This window comes from Acromyrmex echinatior, chromosome 8, assembly GCF_024713525.1.
Source record: "Acromyrmex echinatior isolate Ae372 chromosome 8, ASM2471352v2, whole genome shotgun sequence".
Taxonomy (NCBI): Eukaryota; Metazoa; Arthropoda; class Insecta; order Hymenoptera; family Formicidae; genus Acromyrmex; species Acromyrmex echinatior.
Genome location: NC_141859.1, coordinates 6,248,309 through 6,273,337, shown reverse-complemented (window position 1 = coordinate 6,273,337; position 25,029 = coordinate 6,248,309). Strand labels below are relative to the sequence as shown.

The 25,029-nt window shown below is 39.5% G+C and overlaps 1 protein-coding gene and 1 long non-coding RNA gene across 11 annotated transcripts in view; one reads left to right on the top strand and one right to left on the bottom strand.

Annotated features, from left to right (window-relative positions):
* Positions 1-4,284, bottom strand: part of tara (SERTA domain-containing protein 2 taranis) — a 59,964-nt gene extending 55,680 nt beyond the window's left edge. Inside the window, exon 1 of the mRNA XM_087408798.1 lies at positions 2,970-4,284. Within this exon, the coding sequence (XP_087264924.1) occupies positions 2,970-2,990 (21 nt within the window). The 5' untranslated portion in view covers positions 2,991-4,284. The remainder of the gene's footprint in view (positions 1-2,969) is intronic.
* Positions 4,285-15,316: 11,032 nt separating this feature from the next.
* On the top strand, positions 15,317-24,781 carry LOC105144491 (uncharacterized). Of its 10 annotated transcripts, none has more exons than XR_015545911.1 (6): positions 15,395-15,409; positions 15,718-15,787; positions 15,998-16,097; positions 23,294-23,728; positions 23,817-23,941; positions 24,566-24,781. It is a non-coding gene; the product is annotated as an uncharacterized LOC105144491 (long non-coding RNA). The 10 variants fall into 10 exon arrangements; XR_015545910.1 differs by having other exon boundaries at positions 15,988-16,097; XR_015545909.1 differs by having other exon boundaries at positions 15,625-15,787; positions 15,988-16,097.
* Positions 24,782-25,029: the final 248 nt, after the last annotated feature.

Below are 25,029 nucleotides of genomic sequence, written 5' to 3'. Positions count from 1 at the left end.
TCAAGTTTAACGATGCGCCGACAACACGCGCATACCGAGACAACCATTTGTCGCGTACGACGCGAAACCACGTGGAAAAACTGGCTGGTTTTGTCGGTCATCGGGCCACCGGCCGTCGGAAGCGCCGAAAAACCCTCTCCTCTTCTCATCTCTTCCTCCTCCTCCTCCTCCCTCCCCGTGGCTTGCGCCACCTTCATCCCCTAGACTCACTGCACCCTGCTGATTTATCGCTACCCAAATTTTGGCGCGTTCGTTCCACGTTCGTGCGCCAATTTTAAGCAGAATCGCTACGCTCGTCCGTCGGCAAGTAAATCACTGATTACTTTCTTTCATCTTCGATGAAAATCATATATTATTACACTTATTATTCCTAATTTGATATCGCTCGAGTCGGATCTCATCTAATTTTCAAAGGAACGTAAAGCTCTTCAGATTGGTAAGGAGTGCGAGTATCGAAGAAAAGATATTGAGATATATTCCTATATGATATTTGTTTTGAATATTCGTATTCACTTTGCATTGGAAGATTTTCAAGTGAAAATCTAGAAGTGTTGACGAATTTTAGAAATCCTTCGCTAATTCCTCTCAATCCTATTCGTTTGAATAGTTTTTGCAGCGTAAATCTACGTAAATTTGCATAAATTCACGGGCACCTTTCGAACAGCATGAGATACGTTTACAGATTTCGTGGATCATTTAGCCTAAATGATCCGAAAAGAATATCTAAAGATAATCCTATTACATTTAACACTCAATAAGTGATTATCGTTTGTATATACAATACATTGGTCAGTTTCTTTCATCTCGTTTCAGACAGCTCTATTATAGAAATGTATCATTGAAAGGAAATCATAAAAGTGTGGCTTCACAGTATAATTTCTCAAGAATGAACTTGCAAGTCATGCAAACAAAATAGTGTTCGTGGTCAACACTCGAAGTGACATATGATCATTTGAAGTCCTCCTCCTGTTTGTTTATATATCGAAAAACAGCAGACAAATCGATTCCTAATTTTAAGTTCAAGAGTTAAAATTCTGGTGCAATAATGTCGGAATTAAAAAAATTATGTGATATGAATTGAAAAAGCATTTCTGATTAGTTTAAAAATTTAACAGACTCATTTGTGTGGCATTTATGAAGTTTGCGAATAATAATTTTCTAATTAAATTGTAGTTTTACATTAAATTTTGTATCCCGTAATTTACACAATCATGAAGAATATGGAATATTCGGTGGAACATTATTTGCAAATTTTTTACGAAATGGTTGAAAGATGAACAGATCGGGGTCTAAATAACGTATGTGACGGTAACCTTTCGCGGCGAGAAATATCTCTGAAAACAATTCGGATGGCACAGAATTATGACTCGTGCGCGTTCTCTTCGTGGATTACGATTCGACGATATCGCGCCCCTCTCCTTCGATTTTGTCGCAAAACATTTCGCGCCGCTCAAAGACCTTGTGATGAAAAACAATCGCTAGGAAGAGAGAGACAGGATGAGAGGAAAAAGGTAAAAGAACGAAAGTGAGGGAGAGAAAGGTGGAGAATGGATAACTCCGAGAGAGAAAGAGAGAAAGATTGGGGGGAGGAGGGGGAGAGAGAGACAGAGAGAGAGAGAGAGGGAGGGAGAGAGAGACGCAGCAAAAGCGAATATGTCTTTAAAAACACCCCCCTAGAGCAGATCGGGTTGTTGTCGTCGTGGTAACCATGACGACGCTGCCCCTTGATGGTTGGTTATAAACGTATCCCCACCAAGGCGTCTCCGAGCCGACGCTAGGTTTCCTCGCGGCGCTGGCCAAGCGAAGAGGAGGCAGCCAGCAGCCTCGGGCGATCTCTCACCCTCCGTCCCTCCCCCTCCCACCTTCTCACTCCATCTCCCTCTCCACTCCCCGCCGTGCTCCATCCTCACCACTCTCGCCTCTGCTGCGCTCTCCGGTAACCCCCTTCTCGTCCCAAACCCCACCGCGCTATCAAGCTGCCGCTGTCGCTCGTTCTCCACCCCTCTCTTTGCGCGCTCCCCGCTGATACCACCGACTTCACCGGCCCACACAGTACGCAAGCCACCTCGTCGTTCCCCCTCGGCGAGCTTCGCCTCGTCATCCTCTTTCCCCTTGCAGCCGCCCTCCTGCCGTCCCTGCCTCCCCCCGCCGGGCCAAGGAAACGCGGGATCGCTTCGAATTCAAACTACCGAACACGAGGTTACCACGCGTCAAATCTGACACTTGGTCGTCCTACGCGTGCTCCGCGTCTCGTGCTCGCTGCGTACATTATTTTTTTTTTTTACGGCTGTTTTTCGCTCGTGGTTTCCGAAAGCGAGCGAATCAGTACGGGAACGTCGATCGATTTTTCGAGAACGATGTTAAGCGCGATGCCGCGCCGTGAACGAACGGCCGAGTTCTTATTTTCTCATCTTTTTTCGTTCACCTTTTTTTTTGTACTACCCTAAGAAAAGATAACTTCGTCATTCGACAGTGGAAATTTTCCCGACGGCAAACTCGAACAACGTTCACCGAGCGGATCGTTGAGAGCGTGACGTTGGATGTTAAAAGTTTTTTTCCTCAACAGAGATATCCGCGTCTTACGTCGCGTCAGTCGTGTTTCATGCGTACCGTACTTCGTACGCACGTAGTTATGAGAAAAAGGAAAAAAAAAGACTAAAAAAAGGCGTAAAGCCCCGACGGGAAAAAATACTCGCGCGCGAGTCGATCTCTTACAATCGTGCTGCTCCGCGAGACTCCGAGAGCCGAGCGCGCGATCACGTAACCCGCTCTCTTCGACCGGCACGTAACGCGGAAACACGGCACGCGTGTCGTACACGCCGAAGCCGAAGGAAGGGAACGCACACGGGGGAGCGCGGGAGTGCGCCAAGGAGGGGATAGGGGGTTGCGGGAAAAAAGGACGGCGGCCGAGAGCGGCGCACGCGAGAGCAAGAGAGAACGATGCGCGCGGAACCGCGCGCGAAACTCACCTGACTGACGTCGCACCACATTATTATTTCGCTGACACTGACGACAGCATCTTGGTACGCTGCTGCTGCACTGCCGCGCACGGTGCTACCGCGACGGTCCGTTTTTTCCTTCGCTCTCCGCGTGACTTGGAGATTCGTCGTGAGAACTGAGAGAAAAGTAGCCGGAACCGACCAACGGCGGTACGTGGAACCGAAGTTCCACGTTACTTCGGCCGTGGGCACGATGAAGTCCTGTTCCGCAAATGCCCGTCCTCTCTCTCTCTTTCTCTCTCTCTCTCTCTCTCTCTCTCTGTCCCTCTCTGTCTTTCACGCTCTCTCACACTGTCTTTTCTCACTCCTCGTCTCTTTCTCGGAACGTGTCTGTTAGCGTTTCGTTATTTTCTTTTTTTTTTTCTTTTACTTTTATGTAACTCACAGTCTCACGAAAAACGCACTGCGCGACGTTAAGTATCGGCCACCGGTAGCCCGGTTAGCTCCTCAAGTAACATCGCACGATCACTCCGAACAGATGACAACGCGACTGTCATCGACACACACGATAGCAGCTAGCTGGCCATGCAAAGCATTACTGAGTACTCTGACAACACTCCTCGCTGAGTAGCGCCGCTCGGTTTTCCCCCGAACGCGTGCTCGGCCGATTCCGTCGGCGTTCGGCCCACCTGCACTCCGACACGAACGTCAGTGCCGTAGACGCTCGTCCAAGTGCCACCGTTCTTACCACGCAAGTCGCAACGCGCGCTTTGTGTCCCATCGAATTTCACATCGACGCAGAAACTATAATGCGACGTACAATCATTTCGGGGATCGCGATTATCCGGAAACAATTTCATTATCGCGACTCGAAAAGTTGTCGCCAATATACATGTTTTTGGAAAAAAAAAAAAGTATGAGCCTGCGAATTATGGCAACTGTTCCGATTGACGATAACATATGTTTGCGGTGTTCTTAACGTGACATTTCGAGAGAAAAAGTCGATCGCTCGCAGGACGCATAATGCCATATTGTTTAGCGCCCCGAACGCCCTGATGTAATTGATATAAATGGAAGGATACGTTTCATTCACGGCGCGTAAATTAATTACATAATTAATATCGGATTTAATATATATCGTAGGACTATGTATATGTCACTCTGACCGTTTGCGAAAGGAAATTCATTGTCGAAGTATGTGCAGCTTTTCAGGTATAAACAATGCTTTTATGTCGAATGATTGGTGGTGCTCATTAGCGCGCGGGATGGACGAGGATGGGTTGCGTCGCGATATATAATAAAAGAAACAGATTCTCTTTTGGATTCTCGCGTCAAATATTCTGTCTTTCTCCCTCTCTATTACACTTTTTCTCTCTTTCTCTCTCTCTCTCTCTCTCTCTCAGAAAGTTCCGCGCTCCCCGCGCGATCGAGAAAAATCGTTGTGTTCGAGAAAGTCCGTGATAGCGCGGGCCGGTCGATGAAAGTTATCGGAGAACGGATCGGCGACGGCCGCTGAAATATTTCAGCGACGCAGCAAAAACTCAAAATGACTTTGCGGGCGCGCAGTCCGCGTGCGGATCGCGCCGATTCCCGGCTCATCGCGCCGTGCTGCTTAATATCTTACGAGACGACCGAGATAGCACGGTCAATCGCGCCACTGCGCGACGCCAGGACCTTGCGGCCAAGGTAATCATGCGCTCGCGAAGCGAACAGCCGCGCGAAACGACGGAACGTTTTCCGTATCTCCGACATTTCTCTTGTGCTCCGCACGAAAATCGAAAAAGATTTGTCGACAGACCATTCGTTCAATTACCTTTAATATTCATCAATATCTATCTATCCATCTATATATCTACATATATTATATATTACACACACATACACACACACACACACACACACGCACGCACGCACGCACGCACGCACGCACGCACGCACGCACGCACGCACGCACGCACGCACACTCATATACACACACATGTATATAAATAATATGTTCGATATTCTCTTTTGCTTCGCGCGATATTATTTATCGATACGCTCGCAATATTGCGTCGAAATTAACATGGAATTGTTACAAGATGATTGAAATGAGAATAACATAATTAATTAACTCGAAAGGAGAGTCTACTTTGTTAGATTTCGAAAATGTTCAATCGGCGCGAAGCGACGTTCACATGTCAGATATTGAAGAGGAAAAAAGGGAGAATCGAGAGAAAACGGAGAAAAGGACGGGCAAAGAGGAACTCGCGCGCGCAGGAGTGAGCGCGTCCGTGAGTAAATTTTCATGCGGCCTTAAAAACGTAAGGAGTAGAGGCTGTAGAGCCTTCGGAGATTCGAAGCGTCGAGAGCGTCGAGAGCGTCGAGAGCGGGCAGCCTTCACCGGGGAACCTCCGGTGCATCGTGCAGGGGCCCCTGAACACGAGGGAGTCGGCCTAACGCCACTAGGTTCGAAACTCGCCACTGACTGGCTGGCTGTATACGACGCGCAGCTGAAGAGTGCCAGGTCCGAGAGAGGAGGTCTCGGGTTCTCGCTCGCTCGCTCGCTCGCTCGTTCGTACAGCCGAGCCAGCCAGCCAGCCAAGCCAGCCAGCCAGCCAGCCAGCCAGCAAGCAGCGACGGCGCGGCGCGGCGCGGCGTGCGGCGTGCGGCGTGCGGCGTGGCGACGGGTGGCCGGGGACGGGGGAAAGGGCAGACAACGCGCGAGCCACGTTCTATATGGCGCGCAGCCTAAGAAAATTCACCGGGAACATTTTTATTCCCTATCGGGTAAAAGGGGCGCGTCATCGGGACGCCGCGACGGCGAAAGGACGCCGGAGGACGTGCGCCGTCGTTCTACGATCGGCTGACCTCCCCGCGTCGACCAATTCCACGAATTTTGCGCGTCATTCCGTATGCGGCCGCGAGGCAGAGCGCGCGGACTTCGAGGTCTCTCCAGCGGAGAGACCGAGAGCGAGCCGTTGCTACATGCACGCCGACGACGCGGCTCCGAGCCGACTCGTAACCATGCTTCGTAACGCCGAGCTCGGTTTCTCTTCGGGGCCGACTCAGCCGACGCCGACGCCGACGCCGACGCCGACGGCGACGGCGACGATGGAAATGGCGGGGCGTCGGAGTAGATATTTTCAGCGTAGCTTCGCGAATATCGTATCGCCGCGCTTCTTTAACTTATTAAACCGCGAGGAAAAAAAGAAATCTCGTAAAGATAGATATGTATCTAGATGATATTCTCCCTGTTTCCTTTCACACAATTTTAAGAAACTTTATCTTTCGACGCAGCAGTCTATTGTATAACACTTTATCGAGCTTTTAGAAACTCGATAACGCTTACGAATCGATATGAAAAAAAATTTTGAAATTACAAAATAAGTTTATCAGAGAATATCTCTCGTCCTAAATTATTTCATTCACGAATCCCAAACGAAATTATTCGATAGTCCATCAGGGAAAACCTCCACGCGTGATCAATGGAAAACGATGGTAACTAACGTTTCTTTATTATACAATACAGGATGTAAATGTACAAATGCAAGAGATCGAGATGAAACGCCGTCTCAAATATGTATCCTGGCGAAGCGCGCGCGCGCGCGCGCGCGCTGGGATTCCCCGTTGACGATTCCATCGACCGGCACAATGTCCAGTCGTTGTTAAAGCCGCGGCTGATGCCACGGAGCAAGAGAGTGGCTAAGTCGTATACGGGTGGCGTGGAGACGACTTTTAACTGGCCGGCAAGACACGGCGCGAGAATGCGCGGACTTTGCCAAGCACGGAAACGGCTGCGCTTCGCCGCCGTCGCCGCCGCCGTTCAAGTCAAATCCGCGCTCCACGCATATATCGCGTGTATCTAGCGTACACGCGATATACGCGTGTATCACAGCGCTGATATCAGTGCGCTTCGTAAGTCGCTAACGTGAGTGGCACGGCGACGACGACGGCGACGACGACGGTGATTGCGACTCCAGCACGGAGAAAAGCACCGGTCGAGTTTACGATTGGCTAGGCATGGCACGACGGATGAATTGTGGCCAATGAATGTCCTTGCTTACTCGACGAGGCCGTGGCGACGCGAGCACGCCTTATTCGAACGTGGGGCGCGCATGCACGGCTGGCGGCCGCGAAAACGACCGCGAGGTGGAAGGGAATTTAGAATTTGGCACGAGAGAGACGTTGCGCACTTCCGTCCGCGTTCGGCAATTCTCTACCTTTTTCCTCGCCACTTCGTTTTAATATTGCAGACTAGTCCTGGATAGTTCTATTATTAAATGTATGTTTGTTCCGACTTGATTTCCGTTAATTTTTTAAGGGTGCGGTTGGTACATTTGGTGCACTTACAAATGCTTCGAAACGTTTGATTGAGCAATTAAAAGAAAGAATTCGATTAATTGACTAATAAAAAAAATGCTTCGAAGCATTTGTGGCATCAAGTGGACCGTACATTGAGAAAAATGTCTAGTTGAAATTGAACAAATTGAAAGATTCTGATTATATCAATCAGAATTCTGATTATTTGAACTAGAATTTAGCAAATTTAATCAAAAATTTTGTTTATTTTCAATCGGAATTTCAATTAGTACAATCAGACCCATTTTTCTCAGTATAGTTTTAAAATTTTAGAAAACAAATCTCTCTCTCTCTCTCTCTCTCTCTCTCTATTTTAAAAATCTTATAGCTTTTCTCTCTCTCCCCAACATTTATTATAGTTCATTATTTTTCATTGCATTCCTTGTCTCAAAGTATAACACTGTTTTGACATCACTATAATAGCTTTCCTATCCTGTAAAAGTTCTTTTGATAATAGATCGCAGAATCATTTATGTATACACATTTCTAATGATAATACATTTCGATATCCCGCATATAAAATTTCTAAAAAAATTTATCGCATATGGAAGGAAGAATTTTCTCCGAGACAGAAAATGATTTTGTATTTTTGATTGAAACAATCAATGTCGTGGTTTCAGATTGTAGAAAGGGATATATGATGCGTAAGTTACAAGAGAGAAATTTCAATTATTCTCAATATTTCCTAACGGACGCGTCTCGTTTATACAAAGATATACCCACAGAATTCAGTTCGCTGAGGTTTGCCGCGCACAGGCGCCGCTGGACTTTCTCGTCGACTAGAAGCGCTCGTTAGTGCCTTGGCGAAGCTACTCAAGGTGGGGATCAGGAAACGGCAGAGATCTGGCGGGACGTTTTACGATCGCGTCTTCGAAAGCTGCGACTCCTGTGTTGTGTGCACTTCCGGCCTGAATTCTTAAACCACTGCCGGACAGACTTCTTTATGCGAAAGACGAGAATCGTCCGACGCGTCACGAAAACGCCAATCAAGTGGGAAATTCTTTTATTTATTGAACGCTTCTATTACGTTTCTATTCACATTTTCGTAAACAAGCAACAGCTTAGTGGAAAATTTAGTTTAACTATTATAATATTAGAAAGCGAAAAAAATATAACACAGCTATAATACACATGTAACATAGAATACACATGAATTTTAGAGTTCGCAAATATTTATATCGAGAAATATTGTTTTCCATTGAAATATCAAATTTAAACATAAAAAATATGTGCACTCTGAAATATATGCACGTATAGGACGTATCGAGAAAAAAACTGAGGTTTTTTTTTTTACAAGTTTCTCGATGAATATCGAATAAGTTTTTTAAAAATCTCTTTACTAAAAGTCTATTATTACGCACGGACTCTTCTAGCTTATTTCCAGAAATAAAGCGATACAAAACGAAGATCCGAATTAAGGTTACGGTAAAGATTATACTTGGGATTAACTGGAAAGACGCATTGCATGTTACAACATGCAACGTCGAACCAGGCAAAATCCGCGCGTTGTTCGTGTACAGTTATGGCACAATTCTGCCTAGCTGTAACTCCGAGAAAGAGCCGGTGAAAACCGTATTACACCGACGATGTGGTGCAGCAACAAGATATACCGGGACGGTTGGCTCAATTTTCCCGCCGTTCCCGCCACTCTCGCCTTTCGCCTCCGCGGCATCAAAAGTTGTTTCACGGGCGTCTCTCTTGCATCTCAAGAACATCGTCTCCGAGTACCGTACCTTTGCGTCCTCCCCCCTCCCCCCCCAATTAATAATTGACAGTATTAATAATCTTCTTATTCATATTACAATGTAACTATTTTTAATACGTTACAACATCCTTAATAAATCACACGATTGAGATATACGAGTAGATTGGAAATTGAATATTTATAAAAGAATCTATTTTTTGTTATAGTTTATATACAAAAATATATATCGTAGAATTATTCGATTATTCTAACGATTATTAAACTGTACAAAATTAATAATGCATTTGTGTTTTTTTTATCATTACAAAAATGAGCCGTCAAAGTACTTTATGATCGTTTATTCGACGGATCTGCCATTGGACGATGACAATTTTTGACCGCATTCTCTCTCCCACTCGATCTCACAATATCTGCAAGATAAAACTCTAGCCTCAAATTGAACGGCGTTGCTGGACGATTCGGAATCGGAGGCACCTGTTAACATAGGCCGCCTCGGCGCGCTGGTGACACCGACATCCGGGGACGATGACAGGTGCTGTAGGCTAATCGGTTAATTCGACAGCTCGTGCATACGCGTGACTTCCATTCGCCGAGCGACTCGTGCCGATTGTTATCGGCCCATGAATTAGAGCGCTAATATAGGAGCAATCAGGGAGGGACGGCCAAATGAGCAATCTGGATAAAATATTCTTATCGAGTACGAGAATATCTGTGATTATATTAAAATGTTCATATTTTGCTTTTGATACGGGATAATTAAGTGCAAAAACGTCCTAACGATACGAATCTGCGTGTATATATATATATATATATATATATATATACGGATGCCGATGAATTTACATGCGGATGTAGAAATAGTTACCACAAAGTGTCAATCGTCAAGATATGCAAAAATATGCGGAAAAAGTATTTGCATAGATACAAACAATTTGCGTTTTTTGCAAAGTATTTACAGAGTATCCGAAAGTTTTGTGTTTTCTTTTATTTACGATGCGACGTGAAATGAATTTTTTTCTCTTGTTAGTTACGACAACTATTGAAAATTATTCCTTGTATAAATGTATGTTTAATATTTTTATTGTATTTTACTTGAAGAATCAGTTCTTAGTTGTCATATAATTATTTTTATAAGTTCCAAGAACTTGTCTTTATATATAGTTTTAAAATTTGTAGCGCTATGTAATACTATCAATACTTTCCTTACGTTGAATATCGTCTGATACTGACTTTGATACGAAACATCGATATCTGATTTTGTCATAACAATCCTAAGTCCATATATATTATATAGAATGTTCTCTAACAATCTCTGAGAAAACAATTTGAAACAATTTACGTAGACTATCTTATGTATATATATATATATATATATAAATTTGTGTAGCAAAGCTTAAAACCCATAAATTGAACTTACAGTTACTTCAAGATTGAAGAATCCAGATAAACCTTGTCTCATTAGTAGTTATCTCTACTTACGAACGAATATCTTTCTCACTTTGTCATCTTGTAACAAGGAGATACTATTATATGAGATGTAGAATGAGAGAAATATTGATCGAAACTATCATTTTCAATTCTAAACCATCAATTATGGACTTCCTGAATGAAACCTTTGATCTATGTACATATAACATGAGTGATTTTAAAAATTAAGATGATCGTTAATTACTAATAAAGTAGAGAGAGAAAGGAAGTCGAATACATCAGCAATTTCATGCGACACGTCTTATCGGCGCGTCGGGGGTGATAAGGCTATCTTTATCAGCGATAAAGTCGTTTTGAAGCCCGACTCTATCTCAGCTGCGAGAACATGAGTGCGACAGCACGCTTTAACGCACACATGTAATCAGAGATTACAATTCTTCGAGATATCGAAAATTATCTCTCGATCCTATAAATTTTTGGTATCGATGTATTGTCTCTTATATTATTTACTTTTTGATATTAATATTCAACAAATAATAAACGAAAAGTCTCTACATGTATACAGAATATCTCTTCATACTTAATACAAATTAACGAAAATGTATAATGTATCGTATATAATGTATCATAGGAAATGTAAATTGAGAGTATTAATGCCATTCGATACGCTTATATCCAGCGATCATATTTCTCTGTAATATTTAAAAGACGTATCTTCTCATTTACACAATTAGTAGTATGACTCAATTGTTGTATTTTTTGAAAGAACGGTGAATTCCTCGGGTGTCGTTCTTTGTGAAGTTTTTTCGTGAATATAGGCACATTAGATAACATTAATTATTAATACATTCCCAATTTATACTTTTAATAAGATAAGATTATTATAAAGGACATTACAACCATTTTTATTACTCGTATTAATTTAGAGCAGAAACATCATTTTTATTGGGCATTGTACAGGTAAAATTAGGAATATTAAATATTAACATTTCGTGAAAGTTTGCACTTTTTGCAAGTATTGTAACATTATGTTCCTCTCACAGGAAACTACTGAAATATTTCGCAAAATTATAGTGAATTTCTTATTACCGTGCGATAAATTGTGTTTTGCTACATTTTAATATTTACTATTGTAATTACTGTAAAGTTTATTTAATTTAGATCAATATAATTATGTATTATGTATTATTGTTCTTCGATCAATTAATCTCCGAGCTCATGGACCTGAAATAACGGATGATCGTAGGTGAAACTGCAAAAAATTTCGGAACTAAACGGATAATGCAACGTACAAAGTACATTGAAATCTGTATTTTGTGTAGAATAATTATTCCAATAAAAATCCTTCGACTTTTCATCATTTTACCCGAATAATTCCGCGATGAACGATCTAATTAGCCGAGTCGAGATAAATCCACGTGTTTGCACGAAAAATTACCAGCGATAGTCAACGCATTGCTCGAAATTCATTTGATCTCTTAACATGTGAACATGTGAACATGTTACGTAGAAAGAAGACAAAAATGGATGAATAGACAGATAGATAAATAGACAAAGCGAAAGAAAGAGAGTGAATCCTCGTAGTAGTAGTAGCACGTAAAACTCTCGCCTCCACCTCCTCCTGCTCCTCTTCCTCCCACACCCCTTGCCACGTTCCTCTTTCCGCCTCTGTAACCCTGACCTCCCGTAAAACACACCGAGAAAAAGACTTTTCCGGCGTGTACGCACGAGCGCACCGCCACTTCTGCCACAGTGCTGCTGCTGGCCGAACTCATGAATGGACCCGCGACTCTATTTACGAGCGCGTGCGATTCGCCCGCCACCGCTCCGCTTTTATCGCCGTCTCGACCGTCATGGGACGGCGGGGTAAGGTGAGGTGCTTTCGGAATCCCCGGGCTTCTCTTTCTCTCTGCATCTCCTCTCTCTTGTACTTGTACTCGGAGGGTCGCTCTTCCTACCTACCAGACTATATCGCGTCGAGATATGTATCGGCTCGGGAAATTGTTTTCGAACGGCCGATTGTTTGGCATACTCCAACCTCACCAGAAGTTACCGAGAAGGAGAGGAACTCGACGGAGAGTTCTCTTTTTTTTTTTCTTCCTCTTTCAATCGCGGATATTTCTTCGTGTAAACAGATGTGGAAACGCGGCCGCAAGAAATGTTTGCGAACACCAGCCTACTCAAGACGATCGAAACTGCTCGGCGGACAAATCGATGACGTTTCTTCCTAACGATGTGGAGGATTTCAAAATGAAAATGATATGTAGGAAGATATATTAAGCGTCATAAATCTCTTCACTTTTGCAAATGATCGAAAATGAAGACATTCATTATAACACAGAATGTTTCTCTCATAAATAGTGATATATATTCATTTTTCCGTTAGTTTCATTCTTGAGAATTAAGATAAGAATAAGAAACAGTTAATTTAGAGGATTAAACAAACTAAAAGAAATAACACAAGAGCGGTAGTTCATCATATTCCAATTAATCATCTTTAATTATAAAAATTTATAATTTGACAATCAATAAACGTACTGATATATTCATAAATTTATCATAAATTATTTTCTCATATATCATTTGCTTGTATGTACTGATACTTATTACTTGTCTTAAGACATCAATAAACGATTCTTCCTCCCTCTCTTCTTCGATTTCTCTCCAATCTTTGCCTTCGATCATTATTGTTGCTGCGCCGAGTTTGTGGTGAGTGTAATTTGTCACACATATATAAGAGGCGTATCTCGTGGCCCTTTAAAGCAGGATCGTTAATAAGAAGCGCGTGGTTAAGACCCGCCATGACCTATGGTAAATTTCATCTCGTCGATTTTTAAGTTCGATCGCATGGTGCGAACAACTAAGAATCATTAATACATCACGCCGAACTGTAATTCATGTCGCGTGACCGACGCGATGGTGCACCAACGTGGTGGACGAAGGTCCACCGATGAAAGCTATCGATTTACGAGATCTGTCTCTTTAAACAACCATAATAGTTTTGCAAAATTTCTGGTAAATCTTATTCTAGGATTCAAATACGCTTGGACTCAAAACGCTGCGGCGTTTTTTCATGATATTAGTAGCGTGCAACAAACGCGAGGCAAACAGTCGAGAGTAAATATTATAAGAACATCTCGATGGAATTTCGAAGCGTTTCTTCTTTTCTTCGGATAGGGATAAACTTGTCTTTACATGGAATATTTATCTTTCTAAAGTTGCTACTCGTTGCTCGTGAAGTATGAAAACTCGGGGTTGATGAATCTCGGTTTACCGAACAACAATATACATCAAGTCAATTAGACGATATATCGTTGCGCTATTCATCCCGTTCGCAGTGTATGCAGCAAAGCGGTGTTTGCGTAGGATAAATCAGTTAAGTGCTTTCTTCCATTGCGATCGTATGTATACGTTACATTGCGCAAATACGCGCTTACGAATATGTATCGTGTGTGTACCGAGAAAAATTCGCAGGAATCTCAAACGATTATATAGTAATTATATCAAGACTTGGACAACAAGATTTATAAAGTTTATTTTAACGTCCTGCTTTTAGATGATTAATTCTTCTTGAATGCGCGAGGGATGTTTTCGAGATCTTGCAATATTTACAATTCCGTTATGAAAATTTCTTCTCTTATAAGCGATAAAAAAACTTTCATTCATTTTTAATAATAGTGTTAAATTTATCAGAATCATTTTTTTCTGCTATATACAGAGTTCTTACAAATTTTTATTAGGAAATTGTGTATATGGTTTAAATTTAACTTTTATCTACAGTTTAATCAGTCTCAATTAGCAATTTTATGTCTGTTTGTGAAGTATAATATAATCTTTGGTGGAAATATAGAAAAAGGATTTATTTAGATGAGGACAAATCTTGGTACGATTGATTTCCATAGGTTTCGACAAGCTATGATTTTTGTGGTCGCGTAACAAGCTCGAGCGAATCTCGCTTAGCTAATTTTGCTTAGGAATTCTCTGACTCTTTCTAAATTGCAGTTTCCTGACATAACATAGATAGAGGAGCAAACTTTGAGAAGGGGTGACTAAGACTGAACAACGTTGGGGTTCCAATAGGTTTCCTGCGACAATTGTCATTTTTGCGTGCATTAATGTAGTGTAGCAGATATCAAATAACAAGTTGCCCTCTACTCTTGTAATCAGAATTAGAAGTCACAGAACCAATCTCCCGCGCGTCAACCGCGTATAATTCCTACTCTTCTCCGAGACATCATCTTCTTTATTGCACCGTCTGTGTGTGCAGTATTACCAACGTGCTCGCACAGTGCAGGTTCCATCGAATATCTAAAATGACATCGTCCAACCCACACCCCACTTCCCCTCCTCTCTCGGACTAGCTCCATCTCCCCATTCTCTCTCTCTCTCTCATCTCCCACCTTCATCTCTCGCTTTCCCTCCCACCTGCCACTCGAACCCTTCCACATACCACTTCGCTCACTCGTCCTCCTCCACAAGAGTGCGCGTTCTGCCCCTACCCTGTATCCACTCACCCTATCCTCCCTCGTTCTTCCGACCCGCCCGCGTCATCCTCCGCTATCACCTACGTCCTGGCCCAATCCACTCCTATCGGCCTCTCTACCCTGTCATCTTCTTCTTCATCCTTCCTTCTTCCATTTCCCGCCTTTCATCCCTTACGAATTATCGACGGGCGCAATTCCGATGGATAAAAGCGAGGATGGCCTATTATCGACGCTCTGTAGTACCGACCAGACGTACGCGGATACCGACTAACCGTAATGCCAACGGACTGCGATACCGACGCAGTGCTTGATGCTGCGCTGATTATACGCGAAATGCGGACAAACCGGAACGCGATGAGAAAAATGTATTGACACGCTGTAACGCCCACGGCGCAAAGTGCGAAGATATAACGCTGAGATGCATACCGTACGGGTCTCTCTCGTTAACCCGGCAGTAGCCGTGAGATTTTCTGCAACGCGAACCGTTGGGCGACGTGCCTTTTATGAATCGCGTAAATTACGAATCATTATATTTGTTACTGCAAATATTAACGTGTATCAGTCAATATAAACTTTGTTTTTTAAAAAGCTATAAAAATATTTGATAAATCGCATATATTATGATACGCAAATATTAATATTACCTCTTATTATATTTTGTATTAAACAAGAATTCCAAAGTGTTTCATTAACTCTTTTAGAGGTTTATTTTTAAAATCTTTTACAGCTTTTTTAGTTTTTTTTAAGTAGGATTTAATTGTTACAATTCATTGTTTCATTGTATTTTTTGTCTTAAACTATGATACAAGTGACTTTCCAGTTTCTGTAAAGATTAACTTTTTAATAACATAATATTAAAACATGCGTGAATTAATAAATTTATTACAACTGTATGTACCGCGTTATTATATAAATTTACTTTTGTTAGTGGAATGATAATTTTATGTTAATATAATAGAATATTAATTTTATGTTGACGCTATCTTCAAAAGATAGTAACAAAATAAAATTATTTAATTAAAATATATTTATTTTCTTCTTATTCCTTATCCTCTTTTTTTTTTAATTTTTCGGTGAAAATATAACTCAGAAATTCTTAGTGAAATTGGATATTGAGATACGGAATATTCGACGCTCTGAAAAGTGAAGGAACCAAACGATGCGCGTCGTTATAATTGAAGAAACGAGTGGATGGGACGAGTATGTCATATTTTTATAAATGTTATTTTCGCCGTGGACGAACCATTATTTTCTGTTGCCTTATATAAATGTTATATCTTTAGATAATCTGATGACTATCAATCTATCTAATTTGTTATATATATTTTTAGAAATAAAAAAATCATACGCAGTACAATTCGAGTTACTGCGAATTTACACGATTTCTATTCCAGTTAATCTTCTAAATGATATAACTAATATACTGCTTTTGTACATTCGTTCATCTTATTATTTATATTAGTATATAAAAATTTGCAGATAATCGCGTATTTATATTGATAATCACAAGATGTCTGATCATTATTTTCTGAATTTCAATGAAAATTTTCTCTCGCATTGTTAATATGTTATGATGAAAAGAGGTACCGACATCACAAGGCAAAGAATGCGTGTCCAGTACATTTTTATGCATCAATGATGCATGAGCAGTGCACATATCGAGATGAACGCTGCGATGAATGGACTTTCGAGCTATTCGATTCGTTTGGATTGGAATAGTTATACGCAGCGAATGCATATATTGCCACGCGTGCGCAACGTTAATTCCGTATGTAAAATGGCTCTCTCCCTGGCTGGAATTTCGAAAATGCACACGAATCGTGCGCACAAACCCCTCGATTCGTTCGCGATTCCTGAAAATCATTTGATCATCGACAACTTTCTACCACCCTCCTCCCATTACATCGCCTGTTGGTTCTCTCTTGTCCTCTCGTTTACGCGATCCCTCACAACTGAATGTCCAATGAACACACAAAATTGGATGTTCGTTCCGCTATTCTTTAACCCAATTATTCGTTTACGCAGGACACACGCGTGCTATAAAAAATCAAATCTTCTACAGCTACATATTTATAAATAGAATTTATTTTGCAAATTATCTTTTTAACTGGGCAGTACTTCATTTATTTTTTTCAAAATTAATATAATAATATTTATAAGTAATATTTATAAATAAAGAAGAAAATGACATAATGGCCAATCATGGTAGATCATGATCTCTTACTAATCTCCACTATTAGGTGGCGAATTCTAACGTTATTTTATGGAATTATTTGTTCAGTAGCTTACATCATGTCAATATACTATAGTGAACATTTGTTTTAATGCATTTTTATTTTCAGGCATTTCGGAATGGCTTAAATAAGATACTTTTTAACGTTTAATTACACATATTCATTATTCTTAATATATATATATATATATATATATATATGTGTGTATATATATATATATATATATATATATATATATAATATATGTATATTATATATATTGTATATTATAAATATATATTTGAGTGTAGTTAGTTATTTAACATTTCATTTGGCCGTATACATTACGAGTTATGCAACGTTAAATAACAATATTGGCATCTTGCCAATGCTTAGAGGGTGCCAGTTTTTTTATAAATAAATTTTTTAAATCTACTTTTATGGCCATATTACCACTCTTGTTTCTCTTCGAGCATTGTGCAGTGTTACCACGTTTTTGTAAATAGTGTTCTAAATAATAAATGTTGTAATTTTGAATCTAAAATTAATTAAACAACATTTTAATAAATCATTAAGTTTTAAATTTAAATATTGATTGTTAATCAAGTTATTATATAAAATGCAAATCGGATGCTATAATATCATTTTCTTGATATATTAACTTATAAAATTGTAATGTTATTTTTATTTTTTAGAAAGAAAGAAGATATTTATTAAAAATCTTACCGTAATATAAAATAAAAAAATATAATATGTATGCATATATATAGGATGCGTCACCAAAAATCCAGATAAATTTTAATTTAAATTTTCCGCTATATTGTGCCTCCGCCAGAGGTTGTTGTTGGCGTCCGAGAAAGCCTGATGCTTCTAGTAAACAGTCATATTCTCAAAATGGTCGCGATGTTGAAACCAAGTGCGGAATATAATCAAAGAGTCATCACGATCATCGAAGGCTTTTGCGCTGGGCGCATATTTCCAGCAACGGAAATAATTCGATTCTTTGAATACCCGAGATCAACCGTTTATGACGTTGTGGCAAAATATACAGCTTTATAATAGTTCAATGAAAGTTCCAGTATGTTAGCGAGGAAGAGTCATTCGAAAGAACGCATCGCGAGGACCCCCGCAGTCGTTGAAAGGGTTCAAGCGCTGATTTCGGATGACCCAGGGCAATCGTTGCAAATTAGCATCGATTGTTGGTGTAAGCGAGCCAACAACGCGTCGAATTGCCGAGGAGGATCTTCGATACAAATCGTATATATTAAAGATACGACAGATGCTCTCTGAGGCTACCAGGACATACCGAGTTGCTTGCCTCGATTCTCATTCTGGCCTCCCATCAGTCCAGATTTAAATCCCTTGGACTACTACGTATGGAACGTAGTTGAAAGGGTCACAAATAAGTCTCATCTCAATGTGACGTCATTAAGGACCGCTATTGAGACAGCATTCGTCGGCATGGACAGTGCTACATTACAACGTGCGTGCGAACGTTTCAGATCGAGAATAGAGGCCGTCATTCAAACTAATGGGGGATATATCGAATAATTGTGCTTTACAGGGATCCTTCAAGTGCCATGTAAAAGGATATTTAATTTTGTAATATTTAATTTTTCATTAAAAATATTTTGTTTAAAGAAATTGTTCGATTTGTCCAGATTTTGGTGACGCAGCCTGTATTGCTCGAGCTTTTTTGATTTTAGTTAATGAAATTATTTATCGATTCGTCTTAACTTTGTATTATCACATATTTAAGCATAATACTAACTAATACTACAATAATATTGAAATTGGCATGAGCATTTGTTGCAGACAAAAATAATGTTGTAAATAAAAAATCTAATTAACAAAATCAATAGATTGCAATCGAAAAAAATTATCATCGTATCACCTCCAATCAATCTCATTTTCTTTGAAAGGGGGCGTACGCCCTATCTTTTCCGTTGGAGATGACCGTGATGGACATCCTGCGAGGCCACGTTTCCTTTAACGCTCCCTAAGTTGAAAGGTTTCTCATCTTATCAAGAAAATTAACCCTAAAGCTTCCGAGAAGGGCAAACATCGCTGACATGGTTGAAACACAAGAAATTAATGAAATTAAAACGTACACCGGTATGCCGCTGCATTATTTTTTTGTCAAATTTCGATCCCGTTTTTCACGAAGCCAATCGAGATGACTTTCATTTTGAACGATCATAGGATCGTAGGAAATTACGTATAGGACCAGAATGAATCCCCGGCCGATCAGACGATCGCGATTACACGAAATAGCACGAGGCGAACGAAGCTTTACTCAGGATTTCGAGGAACTTTTCCGTATCGATCGTACGCCCTTACTGAACCGTACAGCCTTCTGCGTATCTTCAACTCTCCGCGAACTCGATTGTAAATTTTCCATCTCGAATATTCGAAGGTGGCGGTGGACCACCAGATGCACTCTCCAGGAATGACCGAGGTGCGCGTGTGCGCCGGAACTCGCGGTTTATCCGCACAGAAATTTATAATATACCCATCGTGCGTCCAAAGTTAGCTAACCAAAACCTCTCGCGATTTCTCTCATTCTGAATTTCATCTGACAATAATTAATTCGCTTTAATTGATACCATAAAACAATTTTTCCTTATCGACGAATCTATTAGAAGCAACATGTTCAAAGTAGACTAGCTACGCAATATTTTATCACATTATATAATTACGCCATAGTCGCCACAGTCCGTTACTTTTTTTTGATGACTGTGGTCCCAAGAGAGGGTAATGTCGTTTTACTAATAGCGCTCTTGCAATATCGTAAGGTGAAGTTAGATTGCACCAGCGGGGATAATTTTGCTCTAATGAATGAAGATTGTAGTACAGTGTAATTTATTAGTTTCGGTGTAATGATACTCTTTTACAGAAACAGAAATCGGTATTGGGATATAATCTTTGCGTGCCCATTGTTGGAATAAAGGGACCATTTTCCCGTACCGAGTCGGACTTCATTGAAGCTATGTCGGTTTCTATCAGTTTCAGTTCTCGATAAAAAGCGCGAGTAGGGAGAGAATCGCATAGATCACCATGCTTAACCAGTGTGGCATCGAAAATTTACCCCGGCTAAAAACGCTGGACGATTTTAGCCGGCGTTGCTCCTGCTCTTCGAGCGGGGTTCGGATTTGGGTTTTGCCGCAGGGGTAGGTGCGCAGAGTGAACGCGGATCGATCCCCCTCGGCGCGAGTGCGAATGGGGGGTTGCGACCGAGTCGCCCTCTTCGTTGCTCGGTATCCTGGCGTGTTCATCCTCGGAAACGGGAACATTTAAATGGTGCCACGTTGCCCAACATTGCCCATCGGAACCATCGAAATTCGAACACGATCGGCGAAAATCGGCGATGCCACGAGTATCGGTATCGCAACGTCGAGATCGATTCGCGACACCGATCTGAGAATATAATTTTGCGAGAAAACAAAATTCAGACGTGAAAAATCGGCAAATCTGTTTTTCTGTAAAGAAAAAATAACGAGTTGTTATCGGCGTGATTCGCCGCGGGTCTCATTATCGGACGCATTTTATCAGACTTCGTACCGCTGTTATAACTCGAATGTAGGTTAGCGGCGGCGGATCCAAGAGAGAGAAGGGATGCCGAGTTTTCTTCGAAAAATCAATAGACATTTCTGCCCCTGGGTTTCACCTTGTCGCGCTAATAACGCCTGCCGTTAACTTGCTTTCGAAGATTCGTATCGCAAGCATTTGTATCGAAGGATCTAATAGCTAAGCTCATGGGGGGAATCTCTATGCAGGATTTATTCGTAAATTTTATGATCGCGCGCGTAAAAGTAAGTCTTTCTTTCAATACAACGTGTCTGCGAACATTGCGAACAGTATATGAAACTTTCTCTTGGATAGAAAATTATTTTTTCCTCACTTTCTTCATTACTTTATATCACTCTTGCTAATGTACATCATATGCTACTTGAAAGCATACAAGTTCCGTTTGAAATTAAATATCAAATTTATTTATATAATTTGTTGACATTTTACTATAATTATTTATATCTCTCCCGATTTACGTAAAGAAATAATCAGTTCTAAATTAGGTAAAGAATTTGCAAATGAAGCCGTCGGTTCGAGTTCGTAAACATCCCCCGTAGTAGTCCAGGATTAACCGCAGAGCGCGTGCATCTCGCAGTAACTCGCTTCGCGATAGATTTCCGACGTAATTGTGGCGCAGCAACAATAGTGTCGCGTACGCGAATAAATTCGCCGCGCAGCCTTACGTACGCGAACACGCGATAATTCGCGGGTGGACTCTCGTCGATCATTGGTCGATCGTTGGTCGCGAATCGAAGTTGGGACGAGGTCGAGCGTGAAGAGATCCCGTTTACCTTCGCAAGTACGTTTCCACCTGGCTCGTACATACCTGAGGAACCTGTACAGTCACGCTCGCACGGTTTCTAGCGATCGCCGCTGTATCACCAACTATCTTATATCCGGATATTTGCGAGATGTATCTATTATTAAGTACGTGTGTAATGTGTTGCAACTGGTACACCTAAATATACTAGTATTATTCGTCTATCCGCGACATTTCTCCCAATATTCCTGATTCCAATTTCATCAACGATGAGTGAACGCGGCAAGTTATTCACACAATATGGTTTATGTAGAAATTAATGAAAACAATCAATCTTTAGACTTGTATCTATAATACACTTACATGAAAGTCTCCGTGAAATAATATCGCGCGCGAGAAATATTTATTGATTTTTTTAAGCTTACTGAGAAAAACAGTCTGGTTGGATTAAATATTACATGATTCTGGTGGGAAATGGACGAATCAGAATTTTCTGGTTAAACCTACTAGAATTCTAGTTGAGGTAACTAATATTCTGATTGATATAATTATTCTGATAAAATAAGAATTCTGGTAGATGCTAATATATTGTATCAATTAGAGTTTCAGTTATCTCAACTAGAATTCTAATAAATTTAATTTAATTAGAAAATTCTGATTCGTCCATTTTCAACCAGAAATTTTTTTAGTGTATATATTGCATATAGTACATACACACACACACACACACACACACACACACACACACACACACACACACACTATATATTATACTATATTGTGTGTTGCTATTATACGCTTGTTTTTTAATTATACTATTTTTGCTGGAAATACCTATAAGTATTTTTAGTTTCAGGTCTTGCGCGAAAAGTCGTTATTCATCAAATAATTAATTAATGTTTCTTTTTGAATACAATTTAATTTTTTGTTATCATTCTTATTTTCATGTCTTTTCTTTCTTATATTTTAATAGATTTTTAATTTAGTAAAATATATCAAAAGTTTACGGTCAAATTGATCGAAGGAATATACAGTCTTTCTTTAATTTTCTTTCACGTCTTCTTTTTTCAATCGATTTTATCGTCCATCAGGATTCTATCACTAACAAGCGCTATTATTTTTGCTGCTGTATTTTTTACGAATAATGTTTTGTATAAACTATTTTGAAATTTATTTTTGCGAAAATATCAATAGATAAGCGCTGTCAATTATTAAAAAGAGATCAAATACAAAACCGTTTTTAATGTTTTTATTGCCTACATATTTTATATTAAACTGTTGCTGCTTTCACATTTTTACCACAATTTTAAATATTGTGGTCGATATTCCATTTGTTTCATATTCACCATGATTACTATATGGAATGACTCTAAATCAAATAATTCATCTATCAGAGTTTCTGACTAATTAAAATGAGTGGCAACGTTAAGAGAAGTTATTGTCATAAATTTTCAATATTTTTTACATAATTCTTAAATAAAAGATTCATTCTCTTTGACTTTTTTAATTAGATAAGTAATATCTATCTCGTTATATATTTGCATTTCTAAAGTTTATTTTATTTGAAATATTTTTTGTTTCCAATCGCTTGTTTCAAAACTTTTGATTTTTTCGTTTGACCGTTTCGTTGAAAAATGTTGAAAAATCAATAAAAAGAATTCCATATTAATTAAAGAATCCGTATAATTTATATGAAATATAATTTAGCACAATTTGTAGGTACATGTTTTTAAAGGATGTCAGTCATATTAAATTTGCGTCAGTCATATTTTATCGAAAAACAAATTGAAATTACGAAAGCAAGTCTAATACAAGATTAATCTATTTAATACAGAAACGCTGCTTTGTTATAGTAATTCTGCCAGTCTGCAACGCAATCCTGCTTGAGAAAGGATCGAAAGGACCTCCTCCCGCAGCCCCTACTACCCGCTTTCCACGATGCTGCGCGAGATGAACGGAGGTCCTATTTCCGGCCGATATTTAAATCCGAGGGGGACCGAATCCGCTCGACCTTAACCGAAGCGTTCGGGTCCGGCTGTCACATTCGTGGCGTACCGAATGCTCGTCTCTCGTGGCGGCGACGGCGGCGACGGCGGCGGCGTAACGCGTTAATGAAAATGGCAACGCGTCGCGACGCCATGTGGCAGCCTCAACGGAATACGTATGGCCGCAAATTGCGCTGCTTTATCAATCTGAAATAACATCGGCGCGGAATAATTAGCGACGACGCGAAACTTACGAGGACTTCATCGACCAACGGAAGGATCATGTTACGGTATGGCTGACATGTACGTTCGATTCTGTAAAGTATTGTAAACGTTTACGACAAATTACACGTTGCTGGGTGATACTATAATTTTGCACGTTTTATTATAGATAGGCGGATGTATATCTGTGAGAGAGAGAGAGAGAGAGAGAGAGAGAGAGAGAGAGAGAGAAAGAGAGAGAGAGAGAGAGAGAGAGAGATATCGTGTTCAAGAGATTTCATCTTGATAAGCAACGTAAGTTATTATTATTTATTATTATTTACAAATTTTTTATTATTTGTCTTTATTATCTTATCAAAGAAATTCATGAATTATTTGTATGTTACATATGATATCTAGTGTTTGTGTTGTCTCAATGTGTAAATGTTTTTGTTTTTTTATGGTGTAAAAACTTAAAATTTTTAAGTGTTTTATAAATCGAAAATATAATGTTGCATCAGAAATATAATATTTGAGAGTCAGTATTCTAAAGTTCCTTTAAAATAGAAAAATTATGGTATAAGAATAATAAGAAGTAAATTTTGTAATAGTAAAGATATATCTCACATGTATCTAAAAAATAAAAATAATGGATATATATATATATATATATATATATATATACATTTGTTATATATAAATTATAATTTTTACCATAGTTTATTATTAAAAGTGATTTTTTATTGTTTTTCTACTTACATAAATCTTTATAAGTATGTAAGACATGTTTTACAAGTGCTTGATAAACTAAAAAATAAGCAATTGTTTGTGTTAAAATAATATAACGTTGTTTATAAATTAAAGATACTTTTAGTACTATTTTTCTAATCTTTTTACATAAGAAAATATAAAAAGCTTTCATTATTGTTATTTTTACAGATATTTTCAGTTCGCAAGCAGAGGATAGCGAAAGAATTAATTCGCAAAGCAAATCACATACCACACGCAGCAATTTAGAAATAAACAGGGAATCTTCAAAATAGTTCAATGAAAAATATTTCTGAAAAAATAGTGCATTTAGTCTGTTAAGTCTGCTGCAAAATTGTGTCAATAAAAGAACATTGTGATGAAGAAATATATTTTTAGGAGATATTAGTATTTTGTTTTTATGTTATATCCATTGTGCCTAAACATTATATAAATTCCGTCCACGTGAAGATATATTATTTAATATATGTTTTACGAAATCATAACTTTGAAATTCATATTTATCTTTTTTATAAATATATATTTACTTAAAATATTTATCTTAAAAAAAACATTTAATTTCTTAAAAAATTTGTTTTGAGTTAATTTATATAATTATTTTAAGATATATCTTGTATATATTTGTACAACATAGT